General features: G+C 50.9%; 7 protein-coding genes across 7 annotated transcripts; 1 reads left to right on the top strand and 6 right to left on the bottom strand.

Annotated features, from left to right (window-relative positions):
* Positions 1 to 351: 351 nt before the first annotated feature.
* On the bottom strand, positions 352 to 1833 carry NFIA_084870 (putative C6 transcription factor; the record flags this gene model as incomplete). The annotated part of the gene is made up of 3 exons (XM_001260431.1): positions 352 to 705; positions 755 to 1766; positions 1814 to 1833. The coding sequence occupies 3 exons, from the start codon at positions 1831 to 1833 to the stop codon at positions 352 to 354; spliced, it is 1386 nt and encodes a 461-aa protein (XP_001260432.1).
* Positions 1834 to 2767: 934 nt separating this feature from the next.
* On the bottom strand, positions 2768 to 3413 carry NFIA_084860 (cysteine hydrolase family protein; the record flags this gene model as incomplete). The annotated part of the gene is given in 2 exon segments (XM_001260430.1): positions 2768 to 2878; positions 2895 to 3413. 2 exon segments carry the CDS (start codon positions 3411 to 3413, stop codon positions 2768 to 2770), a joined length of 630 nt encoding a protein of 209 aa, XP_001260431.1.
* A 428-nt stretch (positions 3414 to 3841) lies between these two features.
* NFIA_084850 (glycoside hydrolase family 5 protein) lies at positions 3842 to 5151 on the bottom strand (the record flags this gene model as incomplete). The annotated part of the gene is made up of 3 exons (XM_001260429.1): positions 3842 to 3909; positions 3961 to 4375; positions 4432 to 5151. The coding sequence occupies 3 exons, from the start codon at positions 5149 to 5151 to the stop codon at positions 3842 to 3844; spliced, it is 1203 nt and encodes a 400-aa protein (XP_001260430.1).
* A 3631-nt stretch (positions 5152 to 8782) lies between these two features.
* Positions 8783 to 11208, bottom strand: NFIA_084840 (putative transcription factor; the record flags this gene model as incomplete). Its single annotated transcript, XM_001260428.1, has 5 exons — positions 8783 to 9728; positions 9791 to 9881; positions 9941 to 10075; positions 10127 to 10386; positions 10448 to 11208. 5 exons carry the CDS (start codon positions 11206 to 11208, stop codon positions 8783 to 8785), a joined length of 2193 nt encoding a protein of 730 aa, XP_001260429.1.
* Positions 11209 to 12310: 1102 nt separating this feature from the next.
* On the bottom strand, positions 12311 to 15058 carry NFIA_084830 (N-alpha-acetyltransferase 35, NatC auxiliary subunit; the record flags this gene model as incomplete). The annotated part of the gene is made up of 8 exons (XM_001260427.1): positions 12311 to 13252; positions 13317 to 13415; positions 13469 to 13726; positions 13783 to 14241; positions 14294 to 14530; positions 14596 to 14736; positions 14824 to 14891; positions 14992 to 15058. 8 exons carry the CDS (start codon positions 15056 to 15058, stop codon positions 12311 to 12313), a joined length of 2271 nt encoding a protein of 756 aa, XP_001260428.1.
* A 450-nt stretch (positions 15059 to 15508) lies between these two features.
* Positions 15509 to 15887, bottom strand: NFIA_084820 (ATP synthase subunit epsilon family protein; the record flags this gene model as incomplete). Its single annotated transcript, XM_001260426.1, has 3 exons — positions 15509 to 15577; positions 15671 to 15785; positions 15856 to 15887. 3 exons carry the CDS (start codon positions 15885 to 15887, stop codon positions 15509 to 15511), a joined length of 216 nt encoding a protein of 71 aa, XP_001260427.1.
* A 1286-nt stretch (positions 15888 to 17173) lies between these two features.
* NFIA_084810 (uncharacterized protein) lies at positions 17174 to 18402 on the top strand (the record flags this gene model as incomplete). The annotated part of the gene is made up of 2 exons (XM_001260425.1): positions 17174 to 17234; positions 17300 to 18402. 2 exons carry the CDS (start codon positions 17174 to 17176, stop codon positions 18400 to 18402), a joined length of 1164 nt encoding a protein of 387 aa, XP_001260426.1.
* Between the last annotated feature and the right edge of the window lie 468 nt (positions 18403 to 18870).

Here is an 18870-nt window from a genome sequence, read left to right as displayed (position 1 = left end):
GGAACGCCCAGGGCATCACATCATGCTGTGGCTGGTCATGACGGAGACAAAGGAGTTCTGCGTTCTGTGACTATCACTCGAGTGTAGAAGAGTGAACAACACGTAAGTGCCCGTTCCACTTCAGTGTCTCACAATGGTGGACCCTGCTTGTGCTGTACAGAGTGGACGTGACGTCGTCCACCGTATGGTCGCATCAGACCGAAGATCGGTTCGATAATGATCAGTGCCGGAATTGACCTCAGAGTCTATTTCCGAAGCGACGTAATACCAGGTACCCTCCCTTCTGGGATGGACGGTTGTGGATGGTGCAGGTGCAGCTCGAGTCGCGCTCAGCTGCGCGCCGACGGGCAACTACTCCAACAACCAATTCAGAGCGTTGTTCACGAGCGCCTCGCTAGTCAGACTGTGGTCACTGAGGAGAGCAGACAGCTTGCCGCTCTCTCGGTCAGATACTCGGGTGTGTGATGGCGGAATCAGAAGCGAAGATTCGGTTTTGATGCTCCCCGTCAGCCCCAGGATCCCGGATTCATCGCTGGTATTGTATTGTGATGGTCGCGGGATGCTTGAGGGTTGCGGTCCGGGTGTTTGCCGCTCCGCCAGGATGGCAGTGTGTTCGATGACAAAGCGGGCCAGCCAGTGGTCCAAGGTGAACGGATTGCTCATGGTTTCTTGGTAAGTGGTTTGAAAGTCTCGGAGGCGCGCAATCTAGACTTGTTAGCATCAGGACAGAACTGATTGGGGGTTGCTAACTCACCGACTGCCGAACAGCAGGCCAATGTGTTCTCAATCCCATCAGGTATTCAAAGTTCGAGACTACGCGTTGCCGTGCGGTACTCAGCTCCGACAACTCCTCGCTCAGCATCAAAACCTGCATGTAGACACAAGAGCTGACGATGGCCACGTGCCCGTAAAGGAAGTAGTCGAGCTGGCAATCGTCCACCTTTGTGGAGTAATCGATGATTTCAGAGATCGCATTGGCGCTTTTTCTGCATTGAGCAATGCCGTCTGCAGTAGATGCTGCGTTCCGACCTGCTCGTGCATCCAGAGAGGGAAAGAAAAGCATTTGCCGGAAATGATGGTAGACAATATGCATGGCGAGAAAATTCCGCCCCAGCCCCTGTTTAGCAAAGAACGTGAGATTCTTGGAGCTATAGGCCAATGTTGGAGGCAATCCCCGAACCCATCCGTCCAGACACTCCTTCAACAAGGGGACCTCGCTGAGGTAGGCGTCAAAGGTGATGACTCCACGACTGAGTCGCGTTAGAAGGACGCTTATTCGGGTGTATATGTCCAACGTCCCGGCCATTTGCGCCCACATGTCACATCTCGACGAGGATGGAACGGGCACTTCTCGCAAAAGTTCCGGGTCATACGTGTGAAACGCCACATCGTCTACCTCGGGGAGCACATTGAGGTTGTGGAGAGAAGCCCCCGAGTTTACAGACATGTCAATGATAGTCCACGGGTCCGCAATCCGGATGGAAAGCCACGTCCGCCTCCGCTCTTCTCGATGCACAACGGTGGAGTTTGGCGGCATGGCCCATAGAGAGAGCACTTCAGCGTGTGTGCGGGCAACGCCGATGTAGACCTGCTTCGCCTGCGCATCTCCTTCTCCCCCTACGAGATGCCCCAGGAGAACTGCACCCTGCACCGTTTCCAGGCTGGGATAGTTCACCCTCTCCTGGAATAAGCGAATGGCCTCGCCGGCATAGAGCTTACCACGTGACTCTGGAGCGACGCCATTGAAGACAGCATTCTTCGAAAATCTGCCATTGATCAGTTTCCGCAACAGTTTGAGCATTGACTGACTTACCTCGCAACGAGCGCACACATGGCATGCACATGCATCAACGACGCTCGGCCTTCATTCAGCAGCCGCATAAAGCTGGCCTCGTGAAACAATGTATGCGCAACGTTGTGGATAGACCGAAAATACAAAGTCACCAGCTCCAGAAAAAGAGCCGGCGTGGCCAGCAAATACAGATCCAGCAGAGGTTCCACGGGAGGTAGCTCCTGGATCCTTCTCACCGGCTTGATCACAGCAGCCCGTGGAGGTTCAGACGCTGGCAGCTTCTCCGTTACAGGGTGATGATGATGGGACGCCGCCGCAGCGCCATTTGTCGCAGCAGCAAACACCCCGGGTTCCGTACTAAGGCTGCACGGAATCGCCAGAGACAAACAGAGTTCGCAATTATTGTACTTGTCCCCAGCAGGAACACAGCGTCTCTTGCGAACTCTGAGCAGCGCGTTTTGTGTTGGTCAGCTTTATCCCTACGCCGAAGTGTACTCAGTGTAGTTCTTCTTACCGGCAAGTTGTGCACGCCCCGGCCCGTGGCCTTTTATCTCCGACGACCATGATGGAAATGATTATTGGTATTCATCAATTGGCTCAACCTCATGCGCAATTAATTGCAATGGAAAACCATACTGAGTGGACTAGTCGTCTAATAATATGGTAGCATTAGCGAGGAAGAAAGGGAAAAAAAAATTCAGACTTGAAGTCGCGTTGTTGTTGCTGCTGGATGGTGACTAAGCAGAAAATAGGGAGACGCCAAATATGTGTGTCTGTGTGTAGGAAGGATTTGTATGCACGCTGATCTTACAGTAAGACTTCAACAGAAACGTCTGGATTCAGTCATTGACAGCGTGAATCTGTTGATTGTGATAAAATCGATCTGTGTACAAATTTGTAGCGGCCTCAACTCGATCACCGCAAGACGGCGACGAGATTACTCGACTGGGCCCGATGAATCCCTTTCCCGCCATCCTATTTTGCCTTCACTAGAGCAAGACTCCCTAGCTTGGCATTGGACATTTTGTCGCTCTGTCGCCCTGTCCTCTCGCCAGATTCATCATCAATCGAGTTCTGCCAACCACTCTGCAGAGGAAATAACCCGCGCCTGTCTGGACAACACCTTTTTCATCAAAACATCATGAACCTCTTGGTCCCTGTCCATGCACAGATCCTCCAACACAGTCAACTGGTAGTCCAGATCAGCAGCCTGCCGAACAGTTGACAGCACCGCACCGCTGGTGATCAGCCCGACGACGACCAAATGCTCCGCTCCCAGACAGCGAAGCACCAGGTCCAGATCCGTCGCGGTGAAAGCCGACACGCGGCGCTTGGTGATGATCGGCTCGTTGGCGTCCGGTGACACGACGGAAGGGATCTCCACGGAGATATCACCTTCGCGGAAGGACTGTGATTCTCGGACTCGAGTACCCATGGTGCTGCGCGGGTGTATGTCGGGGTATCCTTCCCGGAAAGCTGTCTTGACGTAGATGACTTTGATGTTGGATTTGCGAGCCGCCTTGATGACGGGAGCGAGGCGTGCAAGGTAAGTATCTGGGTCGTCTAGGCGCTCGACGATCCCGTTCTGGATGTCTAGGACGAGGAGGGCGGATTTGGTCATGTTGCACTCGATTCGGGTGGCGCTCGAGGGAAAAGCTTGTGCGGAGAGTCAAGGCTTAGCGAATACAGTGCAACTTGAATGAGCCGCAGTGCAACGTGAGAAAGGAGGTGAGCTTAGGCATGGTTGTGATTGCAGATCGCCTTTTACATCCAAGCATCCCGGTTCCGCTTCAGACAAGCCGGTACCGGCTATTGACCAATTGCACACTTAGCCTTGTGACGGGTGGTCCAGTACATTGTTATCTTTGCATGGGAACTTCATGAAGACTTTTAAGAGGAAGACTTTTAGTAGCAAAATGATTCCATATCGGAATGATGTTGCGGAGTGGTCACTTTGTGGAGGCACACTATATACACGCTTTATTGGAATACAAAGGGGAGGTAAGCACCACGACTTGCTGTCTCTGTTCATCAATTTCCCATTTATATTCAACCACACACCTTCAGGCCAGCCAGAGAGTTGAGGTCAGTGGGAATAACGCCAGCCGCAACAGCATCTAAAGAGTCAGCACCTGTTGATCACGTAGCACTGGTAAGGAGCAGCCCACCTTGGTATGACCAACGATAATCGCCCAATTGAGCCTTCCACGTCCAGAAAATCCAGCCCTGCTGTTTCTCATACGCCGTGACCTGGGCGGCAAACCACTTCTTGTAAAAGTCCTTGTTAGAGTCAGGCGCCCAGTCCGAGTTCCACTGCACGCTATCAGGAACGCTCAGACTCCATTCTCCCACAATGGTCGGGGTGTTGCTGTTGAGCTGGTCGCTGCAGGATGTGCTGATGTAGCTGTCCTTGGAGACGGCGACGCCGGCCCACTTTAGATAACGGTGGTCGTCGTAGGCGGCGTAGTAGGTGTCAGTCAGGGACTCGTTGGGATCACCCGAGCCCCAGAGTCTGTCCATCATCTGGATGTGCAGGTAGTTGTTTCTATCGATGTTGAGGCTTTGCTCTGCAGCGCGGATTCTCTGCGGTCAAGCGTGAGGGTGAGCATTGTCTCTGTGCTTGTATGAGAGCGACTCACCTTGAAAGCATTGGGATAATAGGTGCTCCGCATCGAGCCAACCTTGCCAGCATCCTGAACAGGCTCATTGACAACCTCGAGCATTCCAACATTGCGGAACTTGTCGTTCTGGTGGATGTTGGTGGTCATCCACTCGAGGAACTTCAGCGCCCTCTCGAACTGATAATCCTGGTAAAATCCAGCGGTGGGCGCATACTGGCCCGTAAATGGATTCTGCGGCGTCTGAGCCCCGGGAGCACCGTGCAGGTCAATGATAATATACAAGCCCGCATCACTGGCCCACCCACACAGGTTCTCCAGATACTGCAACCCGCCCTGAGGGAAATGCTCACTGTCCGAGTAGACCAGGTCCTCGCGCATCCAGTACCCGACAGGGACTCGGATGGTATTCAGCCCATAGCTTACCATCTCGGCGAGGTCATCCTGTGTGATCCAGGAGCCCCAGTGGCTCGCAAAGGCACCGTTCGCTTTGGCCTGGCCCAGGCTCGAGACGCAGTCGAACTCGGATTTCTGACCGCCGCAGCCCATATCCGACCACGCCTTCTCTGCGATCCATGGCTCGAAGACGAATTGGGAGCCCAGATTCACGCCCCGGATCTTGCCGTTTGAACTCGAGAAGAGGTTCGTCCCGTTTGTTGAGGTGATCTTCTTGTTGACCTCGGGCAGCCAGGCGGTTGCCAGGCCCGATAGAGCGCTGAGAGCTGCGAGTCTTCTAATCATTTTGATCGAACTGCCTTTCACTAAAGAGCGGCGCAAAGAGATATGTGATCCGCATTCCTGTCAAGACAGGTTGATGCTATTTATCCTATTTTCCGACTCCAAAATCTGAAACGCGGATCAATGCGCCCCAGCACGGCAAACAATGCTTCGCTTCCAAAGTCCAAATCCATCGGCATTAGCCGCCCCTGAGCGTGAAAATGCCGATCATTTGCTTATGCTTACGAGTTCCCCCAGGCAAACTGTGACGTGCGAGACTTAAGGCTAGCATTCTGTCCATGAAGTCAAGGGGCAATCGAATTGCCGAGATACGCTGGAGGAGAGCGTGAATCGGCAATTATCAAATTGGAAGGCTATTTTGAAACCTGCTGGCTGGCGATCTTCAACGCTCGGTGTGTTGACACTCAGCGCTCGGTGTGTTGACACGGATCTAGACTTGAGGTTGGAGGAATTAAGGGGTGATCCGGCTGGTACGGTAGCATCGAAGAAAGGATCTAGGAAACGAGATGCAACAATGCAGAACATGACCCGACCACTCAATTCGAATGAAAATATGATCACTATAACCTCAAACAGTCTAATCCATAGGAGTTCCTGGAATTAAAGGTCCTAGTGATCGTCGTCTAAACGGCCAACTCTAGGACTTGCCTGTTTGGGAAAATGGTATTCGTCAACTCACCTCTCCCGTCATAACAGCGATAATGACCGGATGACCTTCGATCATGAGTTGTCAAGGCTAATGTGATTCTCAGTTGCATTCAATTCAAGTTAGCAACCAGGCTCATCATCGTGCTGCTCAATTTCCCTGTCTCTCCACGAAGTTTTCGACGATGCTTGTTTGCTTTCAGGAGGAAGCTTCATAATATCACTGTTTAGTTGGCTTCTAAGAACGATTATAGGACAATGGCTCTTCAACCATCACATGCATCCTTCTCAGTGGACTCTCCATGTCAGAGTCCTTCAGCGATCCAACCTCGACTGAGGAAGGTTCGTAGTCCGGCTACAGATGGAAACACCGTCTGATACGGAATCGAACCAATGTGGCCACAATCGAGGTTGAACGTTGTCTACAACCCATTTTTTAATATGTCCCCAGACCCAACCCCCTATTACATAATGTTTGCTCACTTGTCCATTTACTGGGACGCTCCCACCAGAACGATGGGACCAGGCCCGGTATCAGCCCATGAATGCGTCAATGAGACGAACCGACGGGGCCACTACTGTGTCAAGATGAACTAGCTAGTCGAGGGTCCAACGAACACAGTCCTGGCACCGAAGGCGCAACAACGAGGATGTTGGATATATATTTGGGATTTTGAGACCAGAGAATCGCAAGAATAGCAGTACAGCCTGCAAGCGCACGATTCATCGACCGATATTGGATTCATCGCACTAACGAGATAATGCGCACCTTAACCAAGTGAACTAGCCGCAAGGCGTCAAACTATACGGACTCGGTAGTCAAGGAAGAGCTGCATCTTGTCCCCTCACTGTCGGATAACCGGGAGATCTGACAGGACACATTGTACGGCCTCACATGTGAAGTGCACAGCTTTTCGTCGCTGACCTTGTGTGCAGGGAATTTCACGGCTCCATGATCGGAACTCAACTCAGAACATCCTTAATAACTTCTGTTTGCTCAATGGACTGCAGCCACTATCTCGCTGACCACCTGTGTCAGTTGATCGCATATTGATGAATGGCCACGAGTAATCGCTGCGTACAGTCAAATTCGGGATCGTGTCCCAGCGCTTGATGGCACGATCCTCCATCTATCAGAAGCCGACGCGACCCGCTGTGATGGTTCAGACGCAAGGTGAGTTCATCCGATGCAAAGATGACCTGATCAGCCATCCCGACCCAGGAAATCCCCAGCATGGCGCAGAGTCGTACTAGCGTGACTACTCCATCTCTCACTTGCGGTGTGTGGGGAGGTACTGATACGTATCCAGGTCGACATTCGTATCTCGACTCTCGGCTCCGAGAGCTTCGATCACATATCGTCTTGGATATCTGCTGCACCATCATTTCTACTAGTTAGAAACGGTAGACTTGACACCTTTTCCGCTTAGTGTTTTGAGTGCATTCGCCATGTTCACCCCACGCTGTCCAATCCCACATTCAATCAATGATATGTATGACTATAGAATGTAGAGTTAGAAGGTGAGCCAAATCCCGAGCAGACGCCATATTATGCAACATCCATGTCCGAATTGTGTCAAATATACAGTCCTATTTCCGCCAGCGTCCGCCTCGGAGCCGAAAATCACGGATGTATCCGTAACAAGTTAACGACCACAGCTAAGTACTAAAGATGAAATGCGATCGAAATCGAATCGCTCTTTGCCGATCGAGCAATAGTCGTCACTGGTTACTACTCCGTCTGCCCAGTTGACAGTAATGATAAACCCCGCATGCTGAGTACCTGTCATCAGCCCACTCGAGCTAGTCAAACGGTCAAAGAGCCACGTTCGGAGTCAATACGGCAAGTAAATAACTTATGTCTCTGCTAAGGTAGTCTTGGCCTAGTAACTTCCGTTGTCCGTTTCTTGGGCCTGGCCTGTCTGCCCGAGGGAGACTACCTCAGGTATCTAGGGAAGGCCCCTGTGATCTATTCTCGGGTGGACCGGGGGCTCCGCTCGGAAGCCGCAGTTGGCTAGTTCTGCTTGATGATTTGCTGGATTGCTGCAGAGTGGCTTCGGAATGAAATGAAGTTGGCATGTTGCTCCCGTACGAGATGCACATCATGCGATGCGACCCTAGTAAGAAATAGCCCTTCCAGCCGACACCCATTGTCTATGGTCACTCGTACATCGGTTGTGGGTTTGATTATATGCGGCTAGGACGGATGTAGTGGATCTATCATCTCAGTGTAACCGAAGTAAGTAGATGTCAAGTTTCAATGAATTTGGAGGTGTGTCTAGTCTGGAAAGGGAAAATGAAGAAGGTAGAGCTGATGGACAGGTCCTCTGACTTGAATGCGAGATGAATCACAACGTCAAAGCTAAAGGAATGGACCATCAGAAATTCAGGCTCGGCCCCTTTTACCCTACAACCGAGTAAGTACGGATACCTACCTAGACGTACTCCGTAAGCTATTTGCAAAGTCAATGTCAGACACTCAACAGATTCGTTATCGGCCGAAGCGGGAATACCTCGGTGGGCTTTAAGCACGAACCCCATCCACATCCAGTCAACCAGCGGTTCTCATGGCGATCTCCGGGAGTGGGCTCGTGGATGACAATCCAGGGGCGCAATGGTTGCAGTGCATGAGGGACCGGTAATGCCGCCTCATCGACTACAAATACGGCACTTACCCAGCTTGCTTCCTACATGGAGTGATCACTCATTCACCCACTCCTACCATGAGCATTCAGAAGTACTCCCGCCCCTCGTAAGGTGCTCTCGGATGGGTTTTGCGTCGGAGGTGAGACAATGCGACATTCGTTACAAAAAGTGCCAGAAGCATGGTAAGATCAAACGCTCAGAACCGTCGTGAAAATGCTTCTGGATCTCATCTAAACGGGTATATGCGGGACTGATGGGATTCGCCTACCACCCATAATGATCTCAAAAGATCGGTATGTGTCAAATGCGGGGCTAAATGTACGAGAGGACTTTCTATCGCGTGTCATAAATTTGCCATGCCCATACTAGGAAATAACATCACGTCGGACACACTGTCGAGGATGGTACGCATGTTCTTCCCCCGCGGCGCAGGAACGTATCCGGAGAACTGAGCTGCTGTGGTGCCGAGAGTGACCGACGGTGAGGACACAGGGATCAGCATTGGGCTGGTGATGCTGGAAACTGTGTTGGTGGTTTCGGAGCCCGATCCCAATCCTTCGGGTTCCTTAGCACGCAATGCAGCGCCGATTTGCCGGAGGGCACGGAGTGACGAGGCAAGATGTTTTGCAGACTCCGTCTGGCTGTTTTGATCCTCTTGTCCTCCGGCGTACACATGATCCGCCAGGACAAGTTCAAGCCTCCGAATGAGGTCAAACGTTCGAGCGCGATATCGGTCCTCGAGATGTGCTACCAGCAGAAAGGCAGATGCGATTGTGCGCTGCAGGCTGATCCAAGTCCGGGAACAGTGCGGGTTAAACGAATGCAGCTCGACAAATGCGTCGATCGTGTTCATCAGGCTCGTCAGGCAATCCTCGCGGATTATCGCCCGCCGCTCGTCGTCCAGATGTGCATCCGTGTCTAACGAAACCCGACAAATTACGGAGAGATAGTACGACGAGTGCAGACGTAACTCTGTCCGCTCGATATGATCCGCCAGAGTGGCGCAATGGTCGGGAGAGCGTAAATGCGGGACCCCTTCGGCGATGATCCGTCCGAATCGCTGCTTATACTCTCTAATCTCGTGGTATCGCAGTTGTGAATGATGCGGATACATTCGCATGCGCAGCATTTCCAGAATGACAGAAACTAGCCGGCAAAGCGTCTCAAAATACGATCGATGACCGGGCATCGATTTGGGATCATAGGGAATTTCCGGCTGACTAACCATCGTGATCGATGGTCGATCGTATGCCAAGGAGAAATGACTGTTCTGAAAAGCCATTGCCCACCTGTTGAGCATCATGAGAATGGTGCCACTCGTGGTCAAAAGGGCAACCGGGATCACACTTACCACACCCTCCTGCGAGCCGCTTGAACATCACGCGCAAAGCCCGATGATTCGACATGAAGACCGAGGACCATACACATGCGCTCCGTCATCCCTGTGGGTATGTCATTGAGTGTGGAGTCATGGTAGCTGCCGAGCAAGAAGATCGCTCACCTAGCAAAGTGTATGACGCGCCCGCGTTCATGTTATAGGACAAGACGTGACTTATGATCAACAGTACTTGGATCACTTCAAGAGTTGGTTGCGACACATAGTTCAACATTCGCAAACACTGATATGCGCAGGAAACTGGAAGATTGTCAGCCGAGGAAGGTGACTCGATGATTGAAAATTACGCACCATAAACCCAGGAGGTCAACTGCCGCTCTTTAGTTGGCAAATCGGACAGTTGACATCCGGAGGCTAGCACGGCGAAGAGCAGACTCAAAAACGCCAGGCTCATCCCGAATGGTTTGACCAAGCCATTGGTATCTGGACGGTACACCCCTCCGGCTGCCTTGCGGCCTCGCAAAAGCCGATTCATATCTTGTTCTAATCTGGCGACATCTGGAAGCACCGGATACAGTACAGCTGCGATGTCTCTATAAAAGCCCATAAATCTGCGGAGAAAACCTCGATTAGCAAGGCGAAACAATCGACCATCGAAACCAATTCCCATACCGTCGACATTGGTCATCATCGGGTAATACTCCACAAACGCCGGCGATGTTGAATGTATACGGATCCGACGACCATAGATCGACGAAAGGATACGCGGCCGACTCGTTTCCCATCGCCAGCTCCGCGAGAAGGTCATCGTTGGGCAGCGCCTGCGCAGTGTCCTCGGAAACCTTCGACTTGTTCAAAATGTCAACGAGTGCCGACCTCGACCCTATATGGACGGAGCCCGTTCGGAGCACGTCGGGCTCATAGATGCCTTCGGACCGCGGAGAGCCTTCGCCTTCGGGAGAGACGTCCGTGACGGGATTATCGGGTTTCCTCCGCGCGTGTGTATCGAATAATGTGTGCAAACTGCCCAAGATCTGTTCCATTGCGCGCATTTTGGCGTTAATCTCATCCCATTCTCCCTGTGTGATCATCACGGTATCCGACAATGGCTCCTGATCGGGAGTGGAATCGGTGCCTGTCCCCGTTCCAAAAGAAGCATCGCGACCCGAGATATTTGTCGTTTGGTAAGTCGGAGTGTACGACGGTAGAGAGGAGGAGTACGGAGTTTTAGGCAGAGTCGTCGTCGCAGTCGTGGCTGTTGGTGTAGATAGCGGATATGGGTCCTTGGGAGGCGGACGGCCGTAGGAGCAGTTGAAGTTGCGCTTGACGCAATTGCCGCATGGTACATTGCGATCGCAACGGACCTTACTCGCACGACAGGGTAGGCAGGTCTTGCACTCGCGGGGCCTGCGCCGGATAGGATAAGTGGGCATTGTATACGTTCCGGAGTGCGGTCTGTCCAGGCTGTCGTCCCTACCGCCCCGCCTCGGGCAGATGAGAGAAGGATGGACACGAGGGAGGAAAAGAGGAGAGGAGAAGCGGAAGATTGTCTGTGCGACAAGATAGACCACGCGGAGTTTGCATAGGACTATTTTAATTAATATTAGGAATCCTTGTGATCGATCAGATTTGGTTCTGCGACAAGAAAGTAGAAATCAGAGTGATAAAACCAAAGGAAGCCGAAACTGATAGCTATTCACAAGTGTGCAATTGGCTACACCAAAGAGTCCGTTGAGATGGTTAGGTAGCTTGCGACCGCGGGAACGGAGTTGAGCTGAAAGGCGGATGAGGTTAGTCTCGACAGACACCGATAAATATTCTGCAGGATAAGAAACGATCCCTCTCATAGGTCGGGTACGTAGATAGAATTATAGTATGGTACCTGTCGGGACTCGATGATGAAAGAGTTCCAGATCGCAGAAGAAGAAAAAGGGTCGATCATGCCTCCTCCGAGGCCTGGGGGATCTTGCTCTTGTCTGGATAGATTGCATCCTTTGGGCCGTCCCAATCGGGCAGTGGAGCCAAGAAGAGGGTGACCATCCCTTGGAACTCTGGAAGATGAGGCTTCCTGCGATGGTGCAGTGTCGATCTTGATGTCAATCTCTCGTGGTACTGGATTTCAGGCTATTTCAAATTATCATTAACTCAGTGTCAGCAAAGATGGAAGGTTATTACGGAAGTGTTCTCCTTGAATGATGTTGTTGAAGACGAAGTGGGATGTCTGGTTGTGGATTGGCCTAGACAATACCTAGTCTTAACTATCAGCACTCCCGCTCTTTTCTTCGATCCAAAGCATAATAATACCTAAGGTATCTACAGGGCACCGGATTTTTCTTTTAAACTTTTGATTCATATTAAAGCTATGCAGCAATTGTCTATGACATTAACGTTCATCATAACAAATCCAATTCTATATACATTAAATCATAAGACATCCTCAATTCCTCGTCTAAAATCCTCTTTAATTTTTATCGGTCAGGCTCTCACCCTTCGCCGGAAGGAAAGAAGAGCGAACTGCGTCCTGATTGCCTCAGATCATGTCTTATTTCCTGGTTTGACCGGTGTGACCTGCGGCACAGCCCACCAGTCATGCCAGCGTGCCTTCGACCCAACCTCCGGAACCTCTACTCGTAGCCTGACGCGATGACCGTCTGCTTGGGAGCTGGATCCTCCAGAGCCGGCGAGCGCTTTCTTCACCGCTTCGATAGCGATGCTTGCGCCTATGCAGGCCCGCATGGTGTCCTTAACCTCGGACTTCCAGTCTTCTTCGATGGCCGGGGCATGGTATGTTTCGCCCTTTGAGTTCTGAATGAAAATACCGTTGGCGAGTGTGGCTTCCCAGGCCTTGCGGGCTTCTGAAATAGCCTTTGAGGCACGTTCTAAGACGACTTCATCGCTGTCCCCTTCCAGAATCGCCTCCCGGCGATACTCTTCGTACGGCACAAGTTCTGGCAGGCTGATAGGGATGAAAGGCTTCATTCGAATTTCGTAGCGCAACCGCTCGCTGGAGTAGGCTCCTGGGGCAGAGGCTGTCGGCAGAAGATTGTGCCGAGCGAGGAGTACATACAAAGCATGCAGGGATATCGCAAAGGCATCCATAGCAACGATATGTGTGGTGAGTCTCTCGAGGAGTCGGAGCGTCTTGTGAAAAGCGGACTGCCGCTCGGCTGAGTTGCTCTTCATTGCAGCCATAGCGGCCAGATTTCGTTTGGCGGCAGCGACCGTAAATGTCCGTATTCGGTCGATGTGAGCAAGGTGCGTGGAGCAAATGTGAGAAAGATACCAGTACATCCCAGCAAGTTCTTCGGGTGCGTAGATTGAGAGTTCGAAACCAAGCTGAATGATAAGACGGAATTGGCTCAGCTTCTGGTGGTATGCCCAGCTGCTGATGGGGTAAGAGTAAGTGGCGTCACCGTTCGAGAGTGTAAGCGGAGATTCTTCACTGAGAGTCCGAAGTTGCTCGTCGAGTTCTTCGGCCTGGATAAAGGTCAGTATTGGTCTGAACTGAGCATCATTCATTGTGTCCACTCGGGGTGCATACCTCCATCTGAAGGTTATCCCAATCAATAATTGTATGGCAGAGTGTCCGACGAATGCGGCATCGGTTCAGGCACGCACTTCGAAAAGTGTCTACGAAGGGCTATATAATGGTCAGCAAATGCTGACTACGCGAAAGAAGCGGCAGGACGTCACCTGAGCGAAACGTTTCACAAAAGCGTCCATCCGCTGGGCAATCTGGAACCGAGGGTCTGAGGGCACCTCAGTATCATCAATGTTGGCATCAAGAAGCACGCTCGAGGAGAGGACAAATTCGGACAGTTCGTCGTACAGAAGTCCCTTGAGCGAGACTTTCCCAAGGACAGTCATGTTGCTCAGGATGAAAGTTTGGGTAAGCGAACGGATATAAACGGATGGTTGAGGTTTTCGAGAAAGCAGCGTCCAAACGGCGACCTGATTCGTTAAAAGATACATTCAGATTCATCTTATGTGGGAAAGGCCTGGAATACCTTGAAATTGTATGGGCCCCCATATTCAACGAGTTCCTGTAGGTCAATTGCATCTCGACACAACCGTCGCAGATGCGCCAGCGCATTCTCGAAGCTAATCTTCACCATGGGCCGAGGGGGAACCGTGCTGGCCAGTCTCCGCTGAATCTTCACACTGAAGGCATCGGGCACAGGCTTTCCGAGAGAGACAGATTTGGTAAGCGAGGACAACTGGGATAAGCAAGACGCAAAGTAGCCGGTTGACTTGTTCTGTAAGATGTCAGCGTCATGGGCCAATGCGAGGAGGAACTCGCGTCGAAAGGTCAGCCGGGATGTGATTGCGTCACGCAAGTTTTGATCGAGAGCATCGGCTGTTCCTTCAGTCCAGGAGACCGCCTCATCTAGGAGGTTTCGAAAGTGTGTCACATCAAACTGTGACAGTAAGCTGCGATTGTACAGCTGAGTGACAAAGTCCTCTTCCTGCAGAGAATCAGAAAATGTTTAGAGTGCCTGGTAAACTTCAAGAACCAACTTCGTAGTAAAACTCCGCGGAAACTCGCGAGTGGACAAAATCACAGCACTTAACCAGTGCAAGGCAGTAAGCGCGGAGTACGAGATGTAACAGTTTTGAGTCCTCCTTCTTGTTACCCAACTTTTCACGCGCAAACCGAGCATCTTCGAAGGTCTTCGGCACCGGCCATAACAGTTTATCGAGGTACAAGGACGTAAAAAGGGTCTGTGATAGTGGATGTCCCATATGCCACGCCATCTGCCATGGTACAGCCCGTTTAGTCAATGATGATAGCCGCCGGCTTTGCGGAGGAACCCACTCACCTCATGGCAAAGCAACTCGTCCATTATTCCCACTACTTCTTCCGGAGCCAGCTCCCGCATGATGTCGTAGTCGTCCTCCAAGGCGTGTGCGTGATTCTCTCCAGGCCCGAGGTACCCACTGTCCATCTTTGAATCCATTATCTGCCGGGAATCAAGACCGGTCAGCCGACGAAAAAGTTCCACGATCGAGTATCGTCTAGCAGCGAGACTGAAAGGATTGCAGCCCACCTCCAAGGCGCCGACTGCCTCGAACAGTGTGAAGTACTCATCTTTGACGAGTTCTCCTGTTCGCAGTTCTAGCAAAAAGATGAACAGTCAGTAAAGCTTTGCGATGCACCAGACAGCAGGTCAATCAAAATATGAAAGGAAGACAGCGAAGGAAAACAGGCTTCTTACTCGAAGCAGCTTGTGTAAATACATCTGTGATGTCGCGTGGGACCACCGACTGCGAAACGACTCGCATCGTCGGGACGCGGACTTCGTTACTTGGCAGCATTAATATTCATCCACGACCATCTGCAGCCCGCTGCGAGGTTGAACATCTATAAGAAATTGACTTTGAAGGTGATGGCTCAAATGAAGGACAAGGCGGCGGAGGAGGGAGCGGGGAGTTAGCGGACAGTACGTATGCGACTCACGGAAATGAAACCCACAAGGACGCAAAAGCCGCAGAGACTTGATGTGGGCGGAGAGTGAACGTCTGCTTACAGGACTCTTAAACTACACCAAGATAGAGTCTACATTTTTACACTGATAAATGGCAGGAAGAAAGTATTCCTTCTATTGATTTCAACAAACAGGCCAATATTGCTACAGTGATTGTTCCGCCACTCGAGTAAAGCTTCCCCTAGGCCTTTGATAGCCCAATTCGCTCCCTATATCATCGTATCGATTCGTCTTCAGAGGAAATAGTCTACTTCGACTCCTGAGCAGCCTGCTGGTTGGTTTCGGCAATGCTCTTGACTTCGCCCTGCTTGCCGTTCTGTATTCAGGCGAGAAATCCGTTAGCCGAATTCAGCCAGTCATTGTACCCATCACCACCACAATCCAGCACAACAATGGTGTATATACGAACCTCCCACTTGGCAAAACGCAGTTCGGACTGTCCACGGCGCTCAGCAGCGAGACGAGGGCCGTCCTTGAGAGATCTGCGGACGGCGCGGGCAGCGACGGCCAGGTAGCGGTTGTAGCTATAAAAAGTCAGTACCGGATCGGTCGCGCATTGTAAGCGGCATCTTCGGAAGGATGGGTTGTGCATACGTCAAACCAGCGGCTTTCCACGCAGTTGCCATTTTGAAGACGGATGAAGTAGAAGGGATTGTGTTTCGAGTGGAGGATTAGAAGTCGTCGGGTATGTGATGCTTGAACGAGCGTAGAGTTCGGAGGATCGGGAACTTCAGGTCATGTGATCCACGTGATCGGACATCATCTTTGTCGGCCGTTCAACTACCGAAAGGGGGATACACCGACAACAATTGAATTCATAATGTCTGGAATTGACTAAGTGCTAATTCTGCTGTTGCTATTTGCTCTTCCATGACCCCGAAGGACTCAGAACAGTGATAAGCTGGCCAGCTATGCATTTTAGCCACTACTGATACCCGAACTCGACAGATTCATGATACCTCAAACCTGCAAGCATAGAGAGGTGTATACGAGGAGAATAGAGTCAGAAGGGAGAAGCTCCTTTTTACTTGGCACACAAGTGATAGATATAATGCGCCGCTCCTTGTTAGTTATGGCTTAGGACCTGGTTCTTGAACTCTACAAGGTATCAATGACAAGTTGTATCAACAAGCCAGCTACAGTACTAGGCGACCCTTAACATTGAACTGAAAGTTTCCTTCAGTCCTGCCAGAATATACTCAGCTTTAAAAGGACCTGCCTGTTTCTCCGTTCTTGACCAGGCTCTGAAGCAAGCATGCCCGGCCTATATTCCATGGTGATCCGCCTAGAAACGTGCCATATAGAACTGCTCTTGTTATACTGCTCTTAACCAAGAAGAGATCTTCCATAAGCATTCATATATAATATTCACTTACTGAACAAAGAATACAAGCTTCCTTTACGCATGATACGCCGAGATGCAAGAGATTGAAGCTTCTTCTGTGCATGAAATGCAGCAGATGACCGTATTAGAGAGACTAGTACGCACCATGATACACCGAAGAACAACAATCTATGGTCTGCCCTTGTTTTTCATCCTTCATTATTCACTCAGCTCTGTCTCTCACATCTCTCATCTCCTCTTACCAGAATCATCTTCCTCTTCCGACTTAGGGAGGTCGTAGGAGATATCTACTTCGCAACTCCAGGAGGCTTAGGAAATGCCAACTTGAGGAAAGAACGCAAAAGCCGCATAGTACGTATGTCAACATCCTAGAATCCTTTCAGTCTGGCGCTGCATTTGGCCCCCAGGTAGTGGTTCGGGTTTCGCCATCTCTCATCTTTCTCTCACTTTCTTGCCAGTGCCGCTGTACAGCGCTCCCTGTTTCAAAGCCTCCCTCGCGATCTTGACTACTCATCGGGCATCAGCAGATATCAAAGCTCACTAAAAGGCACAGGCACGCGTATAAACATGGGCACGATGAAGAAGCAGTCGAATAGGCCTAAGAAACGGATTCTGGTTCGTTGGGATTGTAAGTCTTCCCTTCCTGTTGCAGGCATGTTCAATCAGTGGAAACCGAGCTGACTTCTTCGACAGCCGATTTAGACGAGCTGCTCCTCCTGACAATACAGTCTGTCTGTAACACAAAAAATGTGAAGATTCCATGGGCAGATGTTGCGTCCACGATGGGCCACAACGTCACAGATGGAGCAATAGTCCAGCACTTATCCAAACTCCGCAGTCGCCGGGTTGAAGGTGGTAAAGTCGTCCCTCCACCACTTCGACGGGGCGGCATCGGAGCTCCAAACAAAGCTTCAAACGCGTCCACAACATACTCCAGAGGAGGTGCTCGGCACAGGATGCGCAACGCGCGGCAGTCCGACAGCGCGGCAGAGCCATCTGACCTTGCACAAGATACTGATGTTTCATCTGACGAAGAGTACGTTGTTAGACGCCACTCAAAGGCTCAGAGAAACGCTGCAAACAGCAAGAGCTCGAGAGTCGAAAGCAAGGAAGACCACAAAGTTCAGCCCCAGTCCGCAAGTGACCAGGACGCCGAAGGCAGTCCGATTGGCTCCGAAGACTTAGTGGTATCTGGTGCCCAATTTCTTGAGTATCCCAACCACAGGGGGGGTCGGAATCGTTCCCACCCTCGTCTGCAAAAGCGGAGCAAGGTGGTTGTTCTGAGATACAGGCGTGGAACGCAGCCTAAAAGCGAAAAGCCTGTCAAAGTCGAGAGTCCAGAACATACTACGGTCAGCGCTTTCGATCCTCACAATCAGAGTCTACTTGACCAGCAATTGTATCAGGATCTTCATGGCACAGACAATTCAAATTCCATGGGTGCGGCAGATACCCATAGCATGGGTGGGAATCATTTGTCCGCAGGTCACGCCAACATGGGCATGTCGTCCATCCCAAATTCAAACTCCAATTTCCTGGATTTTGCGGCTAGCCAGGGTCTACATGTGAATGCTTATCAGAACTTTTATCCCAGTTCACAGAACGAGCAGCTCGGCTTTGTTCCGAACGCCTTGAATCATCTGAATCTCCAGCAGAGTGAGCAAATGGACATTGCTCCAGGGGAGCAGAGCATGTATTTTGACGACCTTTTTCAGTACATACATGCCAATGATGGGCATAAAGGCAATAGTGGGGCCAACTTTGGAGGTCCGGGGGCCATGGATCCCTTTGTCTGATTCTTCCTGACAGAATCATATGGCTCAGTGTCAATTTTCAAAGACCTTGGATACCCAGGCTCAATACTTATGTGGCCTCGCTACGATTTAGCATTTCGTTGGAATCTTTTCTCTTACCAACTGAGCTTTCTGCATGGTCAGCCTCGTTGAGGATGCACAATAATTGGGCAAAGCTGGGAATCGTGGTTCAGGAATTCTTCTGGCTTTTTCATGATCTTCGCTCTTTGGAATGACTTTGTGAGCACCTGCTTATTCTGCATCATACCCGACTAGATTGTTTTTTTTTTCTTCTTGCATATTTTCGTTGCTTTGCAGTGCTTTAGCTTTCGTTTCGTTGCAATTGCTTCCGTGAATCAGCTCTCGGTCTTTCAAGTTTTCAACCATTTCACAGCATGGAACACGGCGATTGGATGTCTTCTAACCTTACCGAACATATCACCTCCATTTTTACAAATATGATAAAGTCTT

Source organism: Aspergillus fischeri, genomic scaffold (genome assembly GCF_000149645.3).
Source record: "Aspergillus fischeri NRRL 181 1099437636264 genomic scaffold, whole genome shotgun sequence".
Classification (NCBI taxonomy): domain Eukaryota; kingdom Fungi; phylum Ascomycota; class Eurotiomycetes; order Eurotiales; family Aspergillaceae; genus Aspergillus; species Aspergillus fischeri.
Note: the sequence above shows the minus strand (reverse complement) of the source record. Positions and strands in the feature narration are given on the sequence as shown.